Source organism: Nerophis lumbriciformis, linkage group LG13 (assembly GCF_033978685.3).
Source record: "Nerophis lumbriciformis linkage group LG13, RoL_Nlum_v2.1, whole genome shotgun sequence".
NCBI classification, from domain to species: domain Eukaryota; kingdom Metazoa; phylum Chordata; class Actinopteri; order Syngnathiformes; family Syngnathidae; genus Nerophis; species Nerophis lumbriciformis.
Window position 1 is genome coordinate 36,707,801 of NC_084560.2, and position 16,544 is coordinate 36,724,344.

At 37.8% G+C, this 16,544-nt stretch overlaps 1 protein-coding gene across 7 annotated transcripts in view; it reads left to right on the top strand.

Moving 5' to 3' along the window:
* The window catches only part of parp4 (poly (ADP-ribose) polymerase family, member 4), a 117,173-nt gene extending 110,677 nt beyond the window's left edge, over positions 1-6,496 (top strand). For 6 of the 7 annotated variants that reach the window (XM_072914525.1, XM_061970889.2, XM_072914524.1 and 3 more), the window contains 4 exons: positions 1,037-1,097; positions 5,438-5,540; positions 5,609-5,738; positions 5,814-6,496. In XM_072914525.1, coding sequence (XP_072770626.1) covers positions 1,037-1,097; positions 5,438-5,540; positions 5,609-5,738; positions 5,814-6,039 — 520 coding nt within the window. In that variant the 3' untranslated portion in view covers positions 6,040-6,496. The remainder of the gene's footprint in view (positions 1-1,036; positions 1,098-5,437; positions 5,541-5,608; positions 5,739-5,813) is intronic. The other variant, XM_061970887.2, reaches the window with a different exon arrangement.
* Positions 6,497-16,544: the final 10,048 nt, after the last annotated feature.

Genomic DNA, 16,544 nt, shown 5'->3' on the forward strand with positions numbered 1-16,544 from the left:
AGATCTCAAACAGCTTGCTGCACACATTAAAGGACCTAAGCTTCCTCTGGTAAAAGAGTCTGCTCATGCCCTTCTTGTAAACAGCTTTGCTGTTGTCTTTTCAGTCCAGTCTGCTGTTCAAGTGGACTCCCAGGTACTTGTACTGTTTTGCAAATGTATACCCATTTAAAAGTGTGATCAAAAGGAATTCAAAGGGTTTAAAAAAAACAACATTACATGCTTCCTAGTTTTGTGTAGAGCTGACGTTGATTGAGAGGTTTGAGCGAAAGGTAGTTAAAAAAAAATATCTTAAATGTTTTTCTACCCTTTGAAAAATGGAGGACTTATATGTCCTGTTTGGCTCTGGGGTGTTGTGGAATTACTGCCAGTGGATCCTACACCTGTATCCTATCATATCTTAGGATACAATAGGATAGACTTTGGTTGCAGTGCAGATTCAAAAAGTCCACAAAAATAAGGTAAAAATACATGAAAACGAGGGAAACATTAAAGAACAAAAAATGCATTAAAGAACACAGAGCTAATGCCACTTCAGCATTGCCATTTCTACATACAGCTACAAAAGTAAAAAACAAAAAATGAGCAATATGTAATACATATTGCGTACATACAATTGCAGCATGCATAGATAAACAACAAAATAAAACAGAACAAAAACACCATTCTATGAACAATAATGTGTACCTAATCATTTAAATACAATAGGCTATAAATAAGTGTGTAAAAGTCAGATGTTCTCTTACAGTAGGAAAGGGATTCAAACTGGAATTGCCACAAAACACATTTTAAGATATTTAACACTCTACTGCCACCTGACAGCTCAAGTAGGTAGCGCACGCCCCAAATTCGTCACGTTCTATGTGTCAGGTAAACCGCCAGGAATGGGGGCATATGAATCCCCTTTCTGGTGTACGCTTCTGATGAGACTGTTTTGTAGAAGGAGATAGATAAGCAAAACATCTGAAGCAGTGCAATATATTTGTTTACATGTGCGTGTAATCAGCATTGATCACATGTCACTGTTTGGTGTTTTTAGCAGGTCAAAAGTGTCAGCAGTCCTGATGAAATGGCCAAGGCTCTTCAAGATGCAACATGCGGTAAGACCACACCCGTGCAACGTGTTGACATCGGGGGATACAGCCCCTTTTCTTTGCAATATGACACTACAGGAGTAAGTAAAGAAGAGCCTGGTATCGCTTATACCCATACAGATGCTTAGGCTTGGTTGGGAAATGAATAATATTCTACTTACTAGGGGGGTGCATCTCTACCTTCAATGGCGATCCGATATGAATCTCAATACGTGGGTAACGACACGATTCACTAACAATACTTTCAGTGCCGGCCCAAGCCTCCATGGGGCCCTAAGCAAAATTTGATTTTGGGGCCCTCTATTTCTGCCAATAATATTGATTGTTGATCATTCACACACCTACTATAAACTCATTGCGGCTCTGGCAGTGTTGTTTACATTATCCTATTGTCAGCCTGGCATGTCTTTACAAATGACATGTCATTTATAAAGATATGGGGGTGGCCCAGTTAAGAACATAAATAATACCAATGAATGAACGAATGATGTCCAGAGTGCCACATATGGTTCCTAATCTTAAAATGTAGAAAACATTCAGCTACAAGAGTGGCCTGGGGTTGAACAGTCCAAGTGATAAAGCTTTGTATTTACAGTAAAAGTGTCATCTTGTCTCTTCAGTCTTGTACATAATAGTCTTTAATTACTAGTTTATATTTTTAGTTAATTGTTCATATTTAATGTTTACTTTGTACAAAGAGAGCACAGTCTACTGAAGTTAAATTCATCAATAGTTTTCCCCTTTGAAAGACGCAAGGCAAATTCCTTCCATTTCACCATGTTGCTACAATGATCTTCACTGTTTTCATGCTGTTTCAGCAGTGCACCTATGTTGACCCAATCCCGCTGTCCCTCGGCTGCCAGTTTTAAGGACTTTTTGGAAAATAATTTGCAGCAAAAGCAATAGACTGCATCTTTACTTCTTGAATAAATCAGCCAGCTACGCTTGACTTTTTCCCCATTGACTAGCTGTCTGTAGGTATAATGATAATGAAAACTTCGGCCATCATGCCGTTTGGGGAATGAAAAGTTCTCCTTAATAGACAGTGGTCCTCTGATCACCTGCTCAGTCCTGTCTGAATCTGAGAGGAAAGAAGGCCACTCAGCTGGGTCAACTGGCGGAGCTGATGATGGTCCATGGTGTGAAGTTGCTGAGGAAGTGACCAAAGAAAGACAATGACTAAAAAAGAAGGACCTATAAGGTCATTAAATTGCACTGTTGGACATAATTATTAATCTCAGAATGTTCTGCAGTACAGTGAGCAATTATAAAGGGTGTTTTGCAGTTAACTTACTAGATAAATCAGCTGTGGTTTCAGACATGGAGGGGACAGTGGGCACAGAGGATGGAGGTGTGTGAGAGAGCACTGTAGAGGATGGAGATGGACCTAAGATGAAATACATACATATAGGCACACAAATTAATGAGATACTTTGACTATATTAATTTCCCTTCAGGTGTAATGTTTATACTAAGAAATTAAATGTATACTGTATGGTGACAGTCTTTTCCTCACCTGATTCATCACTCACAGTTGAGCCTGAGGATGTGGACTGGCTCTGGGCTGATTCTGTGCCTCCAAAGTATTTTAACAATGCTCCTGGGAAAGTTTCACATAACTTATGAGTTGATGTAAAAAATAATGTTTATTTTACTCACATAAATTACCGTGCTCTGCTGCAAACCATTTGTGCAAACAACATATCTCACTAGTAACCTGATGCCTAAAACATACTGCTAGCACCGCGCTAGCTAGATAACGTCACCTAGCTAAAGCTAATTACAGCTACAAATCTCTTTGATAAACTTTTTATTACCAAGTCATGCAAACATACCTTTATCATGGCATTTTTTTCTCCTCTTCCACTTTCTTCTTCTTCATTTTTTCTGCACCTGAAGGATATGTCCTTTTTTGTGACATTGTTTTGCCTCTATCTGCGCTTTTGATGCCCAGTGCGCACTGGCATTGCACGGCAGGCGGCAAACGTCACAGGTGCAGCAGAGGCAGCTTTACATTTAAAGAGAGGCAGGAAGAATCACTAGGCCTAGATCAGCAGCAGCACTCTGTTGACCTAAAATTGTGTTTTTGTGCAATAATATATCTTTGATCATTTAGAAATCATCAGTCAGACTCGTACATGCAAAAAATAAAAAAATAATAATTTTTTGTTAATTGCTTTTGGGGCCCCCTGGTGGCCGCGGGGCCCTAAGCAAGCGCTTAGTACGCTTATGCCTTGGGCCGGCTCTGAATACTTTTCAAAACATGGCGATTCAAAGCAGGTGTAAGAAAATTAACTGTATTATGTCAGAACAATGTCACGTGTTCATTCTTTAAATAGACACAACATAACAGGTGGTTCCTGTATTATTAGCAAATAGTTGAACCTTCAACTTCAAGGCATTGCAATCCATAAACTTAAAGAAAAGAAGACGTGTGAGCTAGAAATTGCAAATGATTAGAACTGTACATTCATTTTCTTCTGTTTATTCTTAGTTTAGTTCAGTGGTTCTTAACCTTGTTTGAGGTACCGAACCCCACCAGTTTCATATGTGCATTCACCGAACCCTTCTTTAGTGAAAAATTAAACGTTTTTTTTTTTTTTTTATTCAAGACAAAGTTATATGTTTTTTTACTGGTACACAAAATGAACCATTCAAAGAACAAAACCAACACAGTACATGAACTCACAACAAATTACACACCTGCAAATCAGATGGAACATTGTTTGGGGGTATCCATAATACGCCGATAGGGAGAAATTTTTATTTACAAGATGAGTCAGGTGGGTCTTGACCTTCGCGGCGAAGGCTCCACCGAACCCCTAGGGTTCGATCGAACCCGGGTTAAGAACCACTGGTTTAGTTGTACTCTTATTTGTTCAACAAAACCAGTGAAGTTGGCACATTGTGTAAATGGTAAACAAAAACAGAATACAATGAATTGCAAATCCTTTTCAAGTTCTATTCAATTGAATAGACTGCAAAGACAAGATATTTAATGTTCGAATTGAGAAACTTCATTTTTCTGCAAATAATAATAACTTAGAATTTAATGGCAGCAACACATTGCAAAAAAGTTGGCACAGGGGCATTTTTACCACTGTGTTACATGGCCTTTCTTTTTAACAACACTCAGTAAACGCTTGGGAACTGAGGAGACCAATTTTTGAAGCTTTTCAGGTGGAATTCTTTCCCATTCTTGCTTGATGTACAGCTTTTCAATGGGAGACAGGTCTGGACTACAGGCAGGCCAGTCTAGTACCTGCACTCTTTTACTACGAAGCCACACTGTTGTAACACTGGAATGGGATGGACCTCATTGTGATTGCACTTAAAAGTACAAGGAAATGTGTATCCAGTAAAAGATGTCTACCAACAGACATTCACCGCCTGAGAGGAAAGGCTTCTTTCCCATTCTTGCTTGATGTACAGCTTAAGTTGTTCAACAGTCCGGGGTCTCTGTTGTGGTATTTTAGGCTTCATAATGCGCCACACATTTTCAATGGGAGACAGGTCTGGACTACAGGCAGGCCAGTCTAGTACCTGCACTCTTTTACTACGAAGCCACACTGTTGTAACACTGGAATGGGATCGACCCCATTGTGATTGCACTTAGAAGTACAAGGAAATGTGTATTCAGTAAAAGATGTCTACCAACAGACATTCACCGCCTGAGAGGAAAGGCTCACAGCAGCTCTGCTTGTACGTTGAGAACATTAGAGTGATACGCACTTCCATGTCTCCAAACACCCCCAAAACAAACTTCTAGATTTGTCGTTAGTCGCTTTTGAGAAAGAAAGTCATTAAGAGGAGTTAGAAAGTCGCGAAGTTATTATCTTCGTAAAGTTGCGTTTCCTAATAATAATAGATTTTATTTGTAAAAAGCACTTTACATTGAGTAAACAACCTCAAAGTGCTACAGTGTATTAAAATAAATAAATAAATACAAATAAAAACTAGAACAGCCAAATAGCTAAAACTAGTATGCATATATCTAAAAAAAAAAAAAAAAGGCTTGTTTAAAAAGAAGGGTTTTTAAGCCTTTTTTAAAAGCATCCACAGTCTGTGGTGCCCTCGGGTGGTCAGGGAGAGCGTTCCATAGACTGGGAGCGGCGGAGCAGAAAGCTCGGTCTCCTATTGTTCGTAGCTTTGTCCTCAGAGGTTGGAGGAGGTTAGCCTGTCCTGTGTGGAGGATTTGGGGGTGAGTAGTTCTTTGAGGTAGAGGTGGGCATTTCCATGGAGTTGTATGGTCTTGTATGGGATGTGTTTCTGCAGAGGTGTCCAGAAAGATTCCATCCAGCAAACGCTACATTTGCAGGTGCACTGTTGATATTTGTGTGTTGTAGGACGGTTACTGGGACGCGACGGCAAAGCTGGGCGAGTGCGTGGGCGTCGACCTGGACGTCCTTACCAACGACTTCCTGAGAAGCAAAGGCATCCGCTCGCTCGGTGAGAGACGCTCGCGCCGCCATGGGCCGGGCCGGGCCAGTCAAGTGACGTGGTGTGGTCTTGCGCAGGTGTGACGGCCCACGCTGACATCCTCAAGCTGCTGGCGACTCTTCTCGTGCTGCAGCTGATGAGGTTGGAGAAGCTGCCAGAAGGCCTGCTGCTGCGCACGCTGTTTACGTTGGAGGAACCCCCGAGCAGGTAAAGTGGCCGTCGCACTTTTGCGGCGCCTGCTTTTGTCACTCTGAAGTCAAAAAGCTGTGCTTTGGGTGGCAGGAGCGCGTGGCCCCGCTGGCAGCTCGTCAAGAAGGCGGTGGACTGGGTCCGCTGGGCCGACCGCCAGTACCCGTGCATCTGCAGCCGGCTGGAGATGGCTTTGACCTGGGAGTCCGCCACGCGCCAGCTGCTGGGCTACGAGGTCCTCCCCGCTTTCTCGCCGCTCGCCGGCCTGCCGCTGAGAAGGAACTTTGCCGCCCCGTGCCCCCCTGTGGTCGTCCACTGAGGTCGTACGGCGGGTCACAACATTAGGTACGCAGTTGCACAACACTGCAGAGGCAGATGGAGTACTCCGTCTTATTAGATGATGTGCGGGTGTACCTAATGTTGTGGGAAAAAGGTTAACCCTCTTTGTGTACTTTTATGTGTCATTAATAGGCAACAGTTAATTTTCAGGTGTTTTCATCACGATATTCAAAGTAGGGCTGGGCGATATGGCTGATAACTGTATCACGATATCAGTGTATTATATCGGTCGACATAATTACTGATATCATTTATGAGCTATGGAAACTAAGGACTAGGAGAAATATGTATTTAATTTGAAATGTAACCCTCTTCTGATTATAATGCCCTTAGCTATCAAGGCAGAAATTAAATGTCAACACAAGCATGGAAAACAGACACTGTAAACATAATTATAAAATCACATTGAACACTTAACAGTAAGCGCTTAAGATTAAGGAATACGTAAGAAATGCTTCATACACTGCAAAATGTCAGTGTTCAAAAACAAGAAAAAAAAATACAAAAATGAGGGGTATTTTACTTGAACTAAGCAACATTATCTGCCAATAGAACAAGAAAATTTCCAAAACAAGTAAAATTACCTCAACCCCAAAATACCTTAAAATAAGAATATTCTCACTAATAACAAGTGCACTTTTCTTGGCAGAAAAAAAAATTACACCTTTTTGCTCAATATGTGGAAAAATATTCTTAAATTAAGTAAATGCTAGTGCCATTATCTTGACATAATGATATGCGCTCGGCATCATGATTTTTTTTTTTCATGTAGTTTTATACTTGTGAGTGTTGATGACACAGCTTTGCATGATATATTCTAGTTTCAAGCATGTTTTACTCAATATAGGTCATCAAATCTCAGCAACAAGCTGTAATATCTTACTGAGATCATTTAGGACCAAAACACTTAAAACAAAGTAAAACACTCCAACATAAAATCTGCTTAGTGAGAAGAATGATCTTATCAGACAGAAAATAAGCTAATATTACCCTTATTTGAGATATTTAATCTTACTTAGATTTCAGTTTTTGCAGTGTAGAGTGTAAAAAAAATAGTGAAAAGTGTGAAAATGTAAACACAGAGAAACGTGAGAAGAACTATTTTCTGCAGGTTTAGTGCTAAGAAATAATGTCTGTGTAAAATTAATTTGTCCTGTTATTCTTATTTAACTACTGTTATGCTGTAATTATTTAAATATTATATCACGATATTTGTCGATATCGATAATTATGGATATTTTTACGACCTATGGAAAATAAGGAGTAGTAGAAATATGTTTTTAATTTGAAATGTAACCTTCTGATTATAATGCCCTTAGCTATCAAGGCAGAAATTATATGTCAACACAAGCATGGAAAACAGACACTGTAAACATAATTATAAAATCACATTGAACACTTAACAGTAAGCGCTTAAGATTAAGGAATATGTAAGAAATGCTTCATACACTGCAAAAAGTCGGTGTTCAAAAACAAGAAAAAAAAAATACAAAAATGAGGGGTATTTTACTTGAACTAAGCAAAATTATCTGCCAATAGAACAAGAAAATTTCCAAAACAAATAAAATTAGCTAACTTCAATAAACCCCAAAATACCTTAAAATAAGAATATTCTCACTAATAACAAGTGCACTTTTCTTGGCAGAAAAAAAAATTAGACCTTTTTGCTCAATATGTGGAAAAATATTCTTAAATTAAGTAAATGCTAGTGCCATTATCTTGACATAATGATATGCGCTCGGCATCATGATTATTTTTTTTTCATGCTTGCCATGAAGTACGAAATTGTGACATTAAAAAAGTAGTTTTATACTTGTGAGTGTTGATGACACAGCTTTGCATTATATATTCTAGTTTCAAGCATGTTTTACTCAATATAGGTCATAAAATCTCAGCAACAAGCTGTAATATCTTACTGAGATCATTTAGGACCAAAACACTTAAAACAAAGTAAAACACTCCAACATAAAATCTGCTTAGTGAGAAGAATGATCTTATCAGACAGAAAATAAGAAAATATCACCCTTATTTGAGATATTTAATCTTACTTAGATTTCAGTTTTTGCAGTGTAGAGTGTAATAAAATAGTGAAAAGTGTGAAAATGTAAACACAGAGAAACGTGAGAAGAACTATTTTCTGCAGGTTTAGTGCTAAGAAATAATGTCTGTGTAAAATTAATTTGTCCTGTTATTCTTATTTAACTACTGTTATGCTGTAATTATTTAAATATTATTATTATGATATTTGTCGATATCGATAATTATGGATATTTTTACGACCTATGGAAAATAAGGAGTAGGAGAAATATGTATTTAATTTGAAATGTAACCTTCCTCTGATTATAATGCCCTCAGCTATCAAGGCAGAATCACATTGAACAATTTTAAGTGCTTAAAATTAAGGCATATATAAGAAATGCCTCATAAAGTGTAAGAAAACAGTGCAAAGTGTGAAAATGTAAACAGAAACCTGAGAATAACTATTTTCTGCAGGTTTAGTGCTAAGAATTAACGTCTATGTAACATTAATTTGTCCTGTTATTCTTATTTAACTACGGAAAGGAATTTTTGTTATGCTGTAATGATTTCAATATTATTATATTGGTTGATATCGATCATTATGAATATTTCTATGACCTATGGAAAATAAGGAGCCGGGGAAATATGTTTTTAATTTGAAATGTAACCTTGCTCTGATTATAATGCCCTCAGCTATCAAGGCAGAAAGGAAATGTCAACACAAGCATGGAAAACACTCAATGTATACAAAATATTCAAATCACATTGAACACTTAACAATAAGCTCTTAAAATGAAAGAATATGCAAGAAATGTTTCATAAAGTGTAAGAAAATAGTGCAAAGTGTGAAAACGTAAACATAGAGAAACCTGAGAAGAACTATTTTCTGCAGGCTCAGTGCCAAAAAGTTACGGCTGTGCTCTAAAGGGTGAGCATGGCTCAGGTGATCTGACTACGGTCCCTTTAAAAAAAAAAAAAAAGGAGAAAAAAAAAGTGCCATACTGTCCAGGTGACTTTTCCTCTTTTATCCACAATTTCTTCATTTTGACTTTCTCTTTGCACTCTATGTAAAGAATCAACCGCCAGGCAACCAAACTTGGTAGTCGATACTGTCACCTGATTGATCACTCCCACTGATCAGTGATCACTTCCTTGAACCAACCTTGCTTCGCAACCGCCGCTCTCTTCCGACGAAAAACAGACAAAAAAATCGAAGGCATTTTTTATCGTTATCGATTGTGTCCATCGCGATATATTGATATCGTTTTATCGCCCAGCCCTTATACAAATGATATGTTTGAATTTGCACGTGTGACCTTGCACATGTGTAAAACCATTTTAACACGGAAAGAGGTTTCACTTTCTTCTTGACATGATTATCTATGCATGCTTAAAACTACTCTTGATCCATCCTAAACTGGGGTTTTTTTACGCTTTTATTCTGTCTCACTGCAAAAAGTCAGTGTTAAAAAAAAATACAAAAATTAGGGGTATTTTATTTGAACTAAGCAAAATTATCTGCCAACAGAACAATCAAATTTGGCTTGTCAAGACTTTCCAAAACAGGTCAAATTAGCTAGCTTCAATGAACCCAAAAATACCTTAAAATAAGTATATTCTCACTAATAACAAGTACACTTTTCTTGATAGAAAAAAAAAAGAGATCTTTTTGCTCAATATGAAACCAGAAAACTTATACTAAAAACTAGTTTATTGTTCTTAATGGAAAGGCAACAAGGCAACCGCTTGTTACTCTCGGGGTCTCCTAGCCGCTGAGGCAAATCATATTGTCTAAAAATGCATTTTTCCATCGATAACATGACATCATCGCGCCAAGTGCGTGCTCTTACAGTCAATTAGTGCGCATATATACAGCCCGGCCCCCGGCCAAAACATTTTTTATTGTAATTTTGAAGAATTCATCTGAATGTGAATGAACTATTTCTGTTCAAAATTGTTAGAAATGTCAAATCTTAAATGTTTAAATATTAACTGTCAGTTTACTGTACTGTGCCAACTGTACTACTATATGAGTACGTATTTTCTATTGTTTCATTGAAAATAAAACAGCAAAGTCCATCCGTTTTAATTATGAGACAAAATTGAGTCAAAGTCATGATTTTTTTTTCATGCTTGAAATAAGAAATTATTACTTTGAAAAAGTAGTTTTATACTTGTGAGTGTTGATGACACAGCTTTACAACACTTGATATTCTAGTTTCAAGCATGTTTTACTCAATATAGGTCATAACATCTCAGCAACAAGCTGTAATATCTTACTGAGATCATTTAGGACCAAAACACTTAAAACAAGTAAAACAATCTAACATAAAATCTGCTAAGAAGAATTATCTTATCAGACAGAAAATAAGAAAATATCACCCTTATTTGAGATATTTCATCTTACTTAGATTTCAGTTTTTGCAGTGCTTACAAAGGAGGACAGCCAGTGTGGCCGTGCAAGCGTATGTCGGTCAATCTCACTCCCTGAGGCCTTCGGCGTTGACAGGCTTTTAATTTGACAGGTTACGCATGTCACCACATGACAGGAAGTGTAACATGTCAGTGTGACCTTTGTCCCCCCCCCCCCCCGGCCTGGCGTTTCAACTCCTGACCCTGCCGTCACTGTTTTTATTCCGCTTTTCCTGCCATTTTTAGGGTAACTTTGCAAATAGTTGGGTTTTAGTGGGAAACTTTGCGTGTAGTTCCGATGTTTTCATGGCAGACAGCTAAAATTATATGTTTTGCTTTCATTTTATTCCTTCTCCTATACAACAAAGCAATGTCATGATGTGCATGGATTTATATTCTTATTGTTTACTGTCATTTTGAAAATGGGTCATGTTTTAGAAATGTATGAAGGAGGGAATATTCATGTGGGTTTGCGCTATCAAGCGGGGTTTAACCCTGATTAAAATACATTTACGTGATATTCTGCGTCTGTTGCGTTGCACCACATGGTCACACCTGAGGAAGAGTTGCTTTCATTTCATGCAGCGATACACGTACGTGTGTGTGTGTGTGTGTGTGTGGATGCAATCGCCACTCATGTTAATTATCAAATTATAACTTAGAATGGTAGACTGAATATTTATAAGGAACGATACAATCAGCAGATGGGCATGGACCGCCCGGGCCAGCCTTGTTATCGTACCAGTTACACAATTACAGGCCTTATTAATGTACCAGTTACACAATTACAGGCATTATTAATGTATCAGTGGCACAATTACAGGCCTTATTAATGTACCAGTGGCACAATTACAGACTGTAGATTTAAGTTTGTTTTATGCCCTTTTTGTCATGGAAAACATTTTCTTATTTGGCAAACACAAAGTACACATTTTCCCCAAAAATATTTCAAAGTGTAATATTTTATGTGAAGTCATTGGAGCCTCAAATAGGTAAATAATTCATAACAACATTGATTTAGATTTTTTTTTTTTTTTTTTTTTTTTTTTTTTTTTTGAGCAATGAGAGTTATAAAGAAAAAAAATCCCTCTAGAATTCTCAGGGATCCAAAAGGGACCCACTCATAAAAGTGCTTTAAAAAAAAAAATCATACATTATTATAGTATTAACGCTTAAATCCCTAGATAAACTGCAGATCTATATGTCGAGTTTTTTTGTTTGTTTGTTTTTTATGCCCTTTTAGTCATAAAAAAAAAACTTTTTTTTATTCGGCAATCACAAAAAATGCAATATTCTCTCCCAAAAAATTGACAAAGTTGAATATTTGATGTTTGATTTTGTAGTTGGAGCCCTTAATATTTCAATAATTCATAACAACATTGATTTTGATTCATTATTTTTTCAGCTAAGACTGTTATTAAAAATTATTATTAAATATAATATTAAAATTGTCATGGATCAAAAAGAGCCCTACTTATAAAAATGTTTAAAGTAAGTCATACATTTTTCTAAATTTCTAAATTTAGATTTGTCCGTCAATCATCAGTTTTTATTTTTCTATTGTTTTTTTTTTTTCTTTCTTTGTTTTCTGCCCCTTCTGTCATGAAAAACTATTTTTTTATGCCAAACATACAAAATATGTAATATTCCCTCTCCAAGAAAAAAATTGTCAAAGTGTAATATTTGATGTGAAGTAATTGGCGCCTTAAATAGGTCAATAATTCATAACAACATTGATTTTGATTTGTTATTATTTTTTGAGCAGTGACAGTTTAAAGAAAAACAAATCCCACTAAAATTCTCAGGTATCCAAAAGGGCCCCACTTATAAAAGTTTTTTAAAAAAATGATACTTGTATTATTTAAATTTTTACACCTAAATCTGTACAAAAACAGCAGCTCCATCCATTGATTATATGTTTTTATTATTGTTTTAAAGGTTTTTGTTTTGTTTTTGTTTTATGCTCTTTTTGTCATGGAAAACTTTTTTTTTTTTTTGGCAAACACAAATGCACAATTTTTCCCCCAAAAAAATGGTCAAATTGTAATACTATAGTCATTGAAGCCTTAACTAGTTCAATAATTCATAACAACAATGATTTTGATTCATTATTATTGTTTGAGCTAATACAGTTATTAAAATATATTATTTATAAAAGGGGGGCACTTTATTATTATTTTTAAATCTTTTTTTTCTTGTTGTATGCCCTTTTATTCCTAAATAAAATATTGCAAACATACAAATTATACAATATTTCCGCCCCCCAAAAAATGTTAAAATGGAATCTTTAATGTGAAGTAATTGGAGCCTTATATCGGTCAATAATTCATAACATTGATTTTGATTCATTATTTTTTGAGCAATGACCGTTTTAAAGAAAACAAATCCCACTAAAATTCCCAGGGATCCAAAAGTGCCCCACTCATAAGTGTTTAAAAAAACAACATTATTTATAAATTTTTTTATAAACAAATTAACACTTAAATCTCTTAAATTGCAGATCTATCCGTCGATTATACGTTTTTATTGTTTGTTTTTTTTATGTTTTTTTTGTTTGTTTGGTATTTGTCCCTTTTGTCATGGAAACTTTTTTTATTTGGCAAACACAAAATATGTGATATTTTCTCCAAAATTATTCCAAAGTGGAATATTTGATGTGAAGTAATTGGAGCCTTAAATAGATCAATAATTCATAACAACATTGATTTTGATTCATTATTATTTTTTGAGTAATTACATTTTTTAAGAAAAAAAAAAAAAACCTAAAATTCTCAGTGATCCAAAAGTGCCCCACTCATTAAAGTGTTAAAAAAATCTCACACTATTTATTTTTTTTAACACTAAAATCTTTGGATAAACTGCAGATCTATCCGTCAGTTATACGTTTTTAAAAACTTTTTTTTTGTTTGTTATTTGCCCTTTTTCATTTGGCAAACAAACAAAATGTGTGATATTTTACCCCCCAAAATACTGTATGTCAAAGTGTAATTAAAAAAAAAAAAATTCCGCTATAAATTCTCAGGAATCCAAAAGTGCCCCACTTATAAAAGTGTTTAAATAAAATCACACATTATTTATTTTTATTTTTTTTACCCTTGAATCTTTAGATAAATTGCGGATCTATCCAACGATTATACGTTTTTATTGGGTTTTTGTTGTTTTTTTGTGTTTGTCTGTTTATTTGCCCTTTTTGTCATGGAAAACTGCCGTCGTTGACTGCCAGCTGAGCTGCTGGACGCCTGCCAGGGGAAGAAAGCGTCAAGAAGGGAGAATGTGTAAGGTCAGATTTATTACGGACAGTAGGCAAGGGGAGGATCTTGCGGGGGAGGGGGTCAATCATTTTGCAATGCAGTCTGCTGAAAAAATGATTGAAAGCACCACTCCACTTAGGCACTGATGCCGTGGGCAAAGTTGGAGTTGGACACAAAGCTCATGTTAAGATGTCAATTGTGTCACGTTTCATGTGTCGGGGAAACCCAAATGAATCTGTACTGTACAACTCTTGCAGTAGCTGTCATTAGATTACACCTTTTTGTCTATGGCAAACACACACAATATGCATCATTTATCCCCCAATAAATATTTTATTGGAGCTTTAAATAGATCAATAATTAATAACATTGATTTTGATGCATTATTTTTTTGAGCTATGAGTTTTATCAAATGAAAAAAATTCTCGGTAATCCAAGGGTCCCACTCATAAAAGTGTTAAAAAAATAAGCCATACATTAATTTTGTATACTTTCATCACAAATCTGTAGATTAACTTCAGATCCATCCTTTGTATTTATTTTTATTAATGTATTTGTGTTTGTTGTATGGCAAACACAAAATATACTAAATTTTTCCCCAATAAATATTTCAAAGTGGAATATTTGATTGGAGCTTTAAATAGATCAATAATTCATAACAACATTGAGTTTGAGGCATTATTATGTTTTGACTCTCATGACAGTTTTAAAGAAAAAAGCAGCCTGCAGGGCAGCTTTGTATTATTAGAGTCAACATTATGTTTTTATTGCACTTTATGTTTTTTAATAGGGTTTTTAGAATGTGCCCTGGAGCGTGGTCATTCGGACATTTCCTGAAAGTGTGAGAGAAAAGTTTTTGAGCTGTTTATACTTTACTAATTCCAGGTCCCTGGGAGTTGATACCAATACTCAACTTTTGTGTGCGTTCAAAAGTGTTCATAAATGTTGAGTTTTTAAAAAATATTTATTTCTATTTAACACTGAGCTGTGCTTGTTTTCTTACACTTCTGAGTTTGATTTGCGTGCGCCGCTGTCGTGGCTGCCCGGTAGCCCTCGGCCATGTTTGACCAGAGACCGGCTGCTGGGGTCTCTGCGACACCGGAGTCCACGTGGAGAGACCGGAAGAGACGGACGGGGGCTGCGGAACAGGCTTCCTGGGCTCTGGCCGGATGGGCTTGTGTCAGACCCTTTAGTCTCCCTGGACAAATTTTCGATCACCTGCGCGTGGTGGACATTGGCCAAGAGCTAGTGGGCAGCCTAGGACGGAGTCGGCTCTCTTTGTTGCTTTTTTTGGGTCTCTTCCTGGCTCTCGTGTCGTTTTAAAGACAAAAAAACCTGATTTCTACTTTGGCGCGATAACCGGCTCATGTGTGTTGATTAACCTAAGGCAGGGCTGTTCAACTGGCGGTCCGCGGGCCACATCCAGCTCGGCCCCAATAGCCCCGATGTAACCATTGAAAACTGGGTTGCTCATGTAGGTAGTACTCCCACCACCCAGCAGGGGGAAACAGCAAGGCATATGTGTCACAATGAAGCAGCAGTGTGGTGAGTACAAGTAGAAGAAGATCCACCCTGAAAATAATCTAAATAGATCGCATAAATGTGACTTTTAACAGCTACTGGACAACAAAGTATGAATCTATTGAACTTGCTGACTTTGTGATGACTTTGGTATTCATGGTCATGTTGTTTTTGGCTGTTTGAATACATGTAGCGCTGAATTTGACCAGCAGAGGGCGATAAAGCTACACCTAAGGTTTAATTGTGTTGAGCCACATACACTGTGTGCAATGTTTGATGTGTGTATTAACTCTAAACCTTCATATGCAAAATACGATAAGGGTATCGCAACTGGCTCACCTTTACAGGTACTTGCCCCTGCACCATCTGTGAGCCTGTGGACTTGCTCTCTTCATCTCTCCTTCCATAAGGCACCGGTGGGACTCTGCATGGCAGGGACGTCCTCCTCCCTGAGCCAAGACTAAGCTTGACCGCATACCTCAACTGGACATGAGTTGGTTGGCGTCAGTAGGTTCTCAAATGGGCACCCCCCATCATTAACGTTTCGTCGAATTAAGTCCATGACGTTTCGGAGGGGCTCAACGGCAGATACAGCGCCCTGGCTCTCCCCCCGCTGAATTCCACCCAACTCTATGTCCCTAGTCCTTCAGTAGGTCGGCTCTGCCACCGCACCTTTCTTTGTATCCAAATCCAGCGTGATGCTTCCCTGCCCTTTTAGTGGTGTTGGCTAGCAGCCGCTTCCTAGCCAGCCCCTCCATCCCCAGCAGTCCGAGGGCTCTCCAGAATGACCGCCCCGCAAAGCCTCTACAGCCCACCTCCACCGGTAGCCTCCAGGCCTTCCTTTCATTTTGCTGGCTCTCGAGGATGAGGGTTTGGTATTTCTTGAGCTAGCGTTTGTACGCCTGCTCCATCCTCTCTTCCCAAGGTACTGTCAGCTCGATAAGCACCATTTGTTTGGTTCCTTTAGACCACAGAACAATATCAGGTCTCAGGGTAGTGTGGGCTATCTCCTCTGGGAATTTGAGCTGCTTCTTCAGGTCGGCCCGCACCTCCCGGCCACTTGCCGTGGCCAGGACCACTTTGTTATTCCCTCCTGCAGCTGCGCTTTCACCTGCCCTGATAAAGTGGATGAAGCGAGGCCCATTAGAGAGTTGCCATGTCCTCTTCCTGGCCTGCTCAACACCCTCTGCCGGCTGAGCAAGGATCCGGTCATGACGCCACCGGAACTTGCCATCTGCTAAGCTTGAGTGACAAGAGGAGTGGACATGCTCCAGGTTAGATA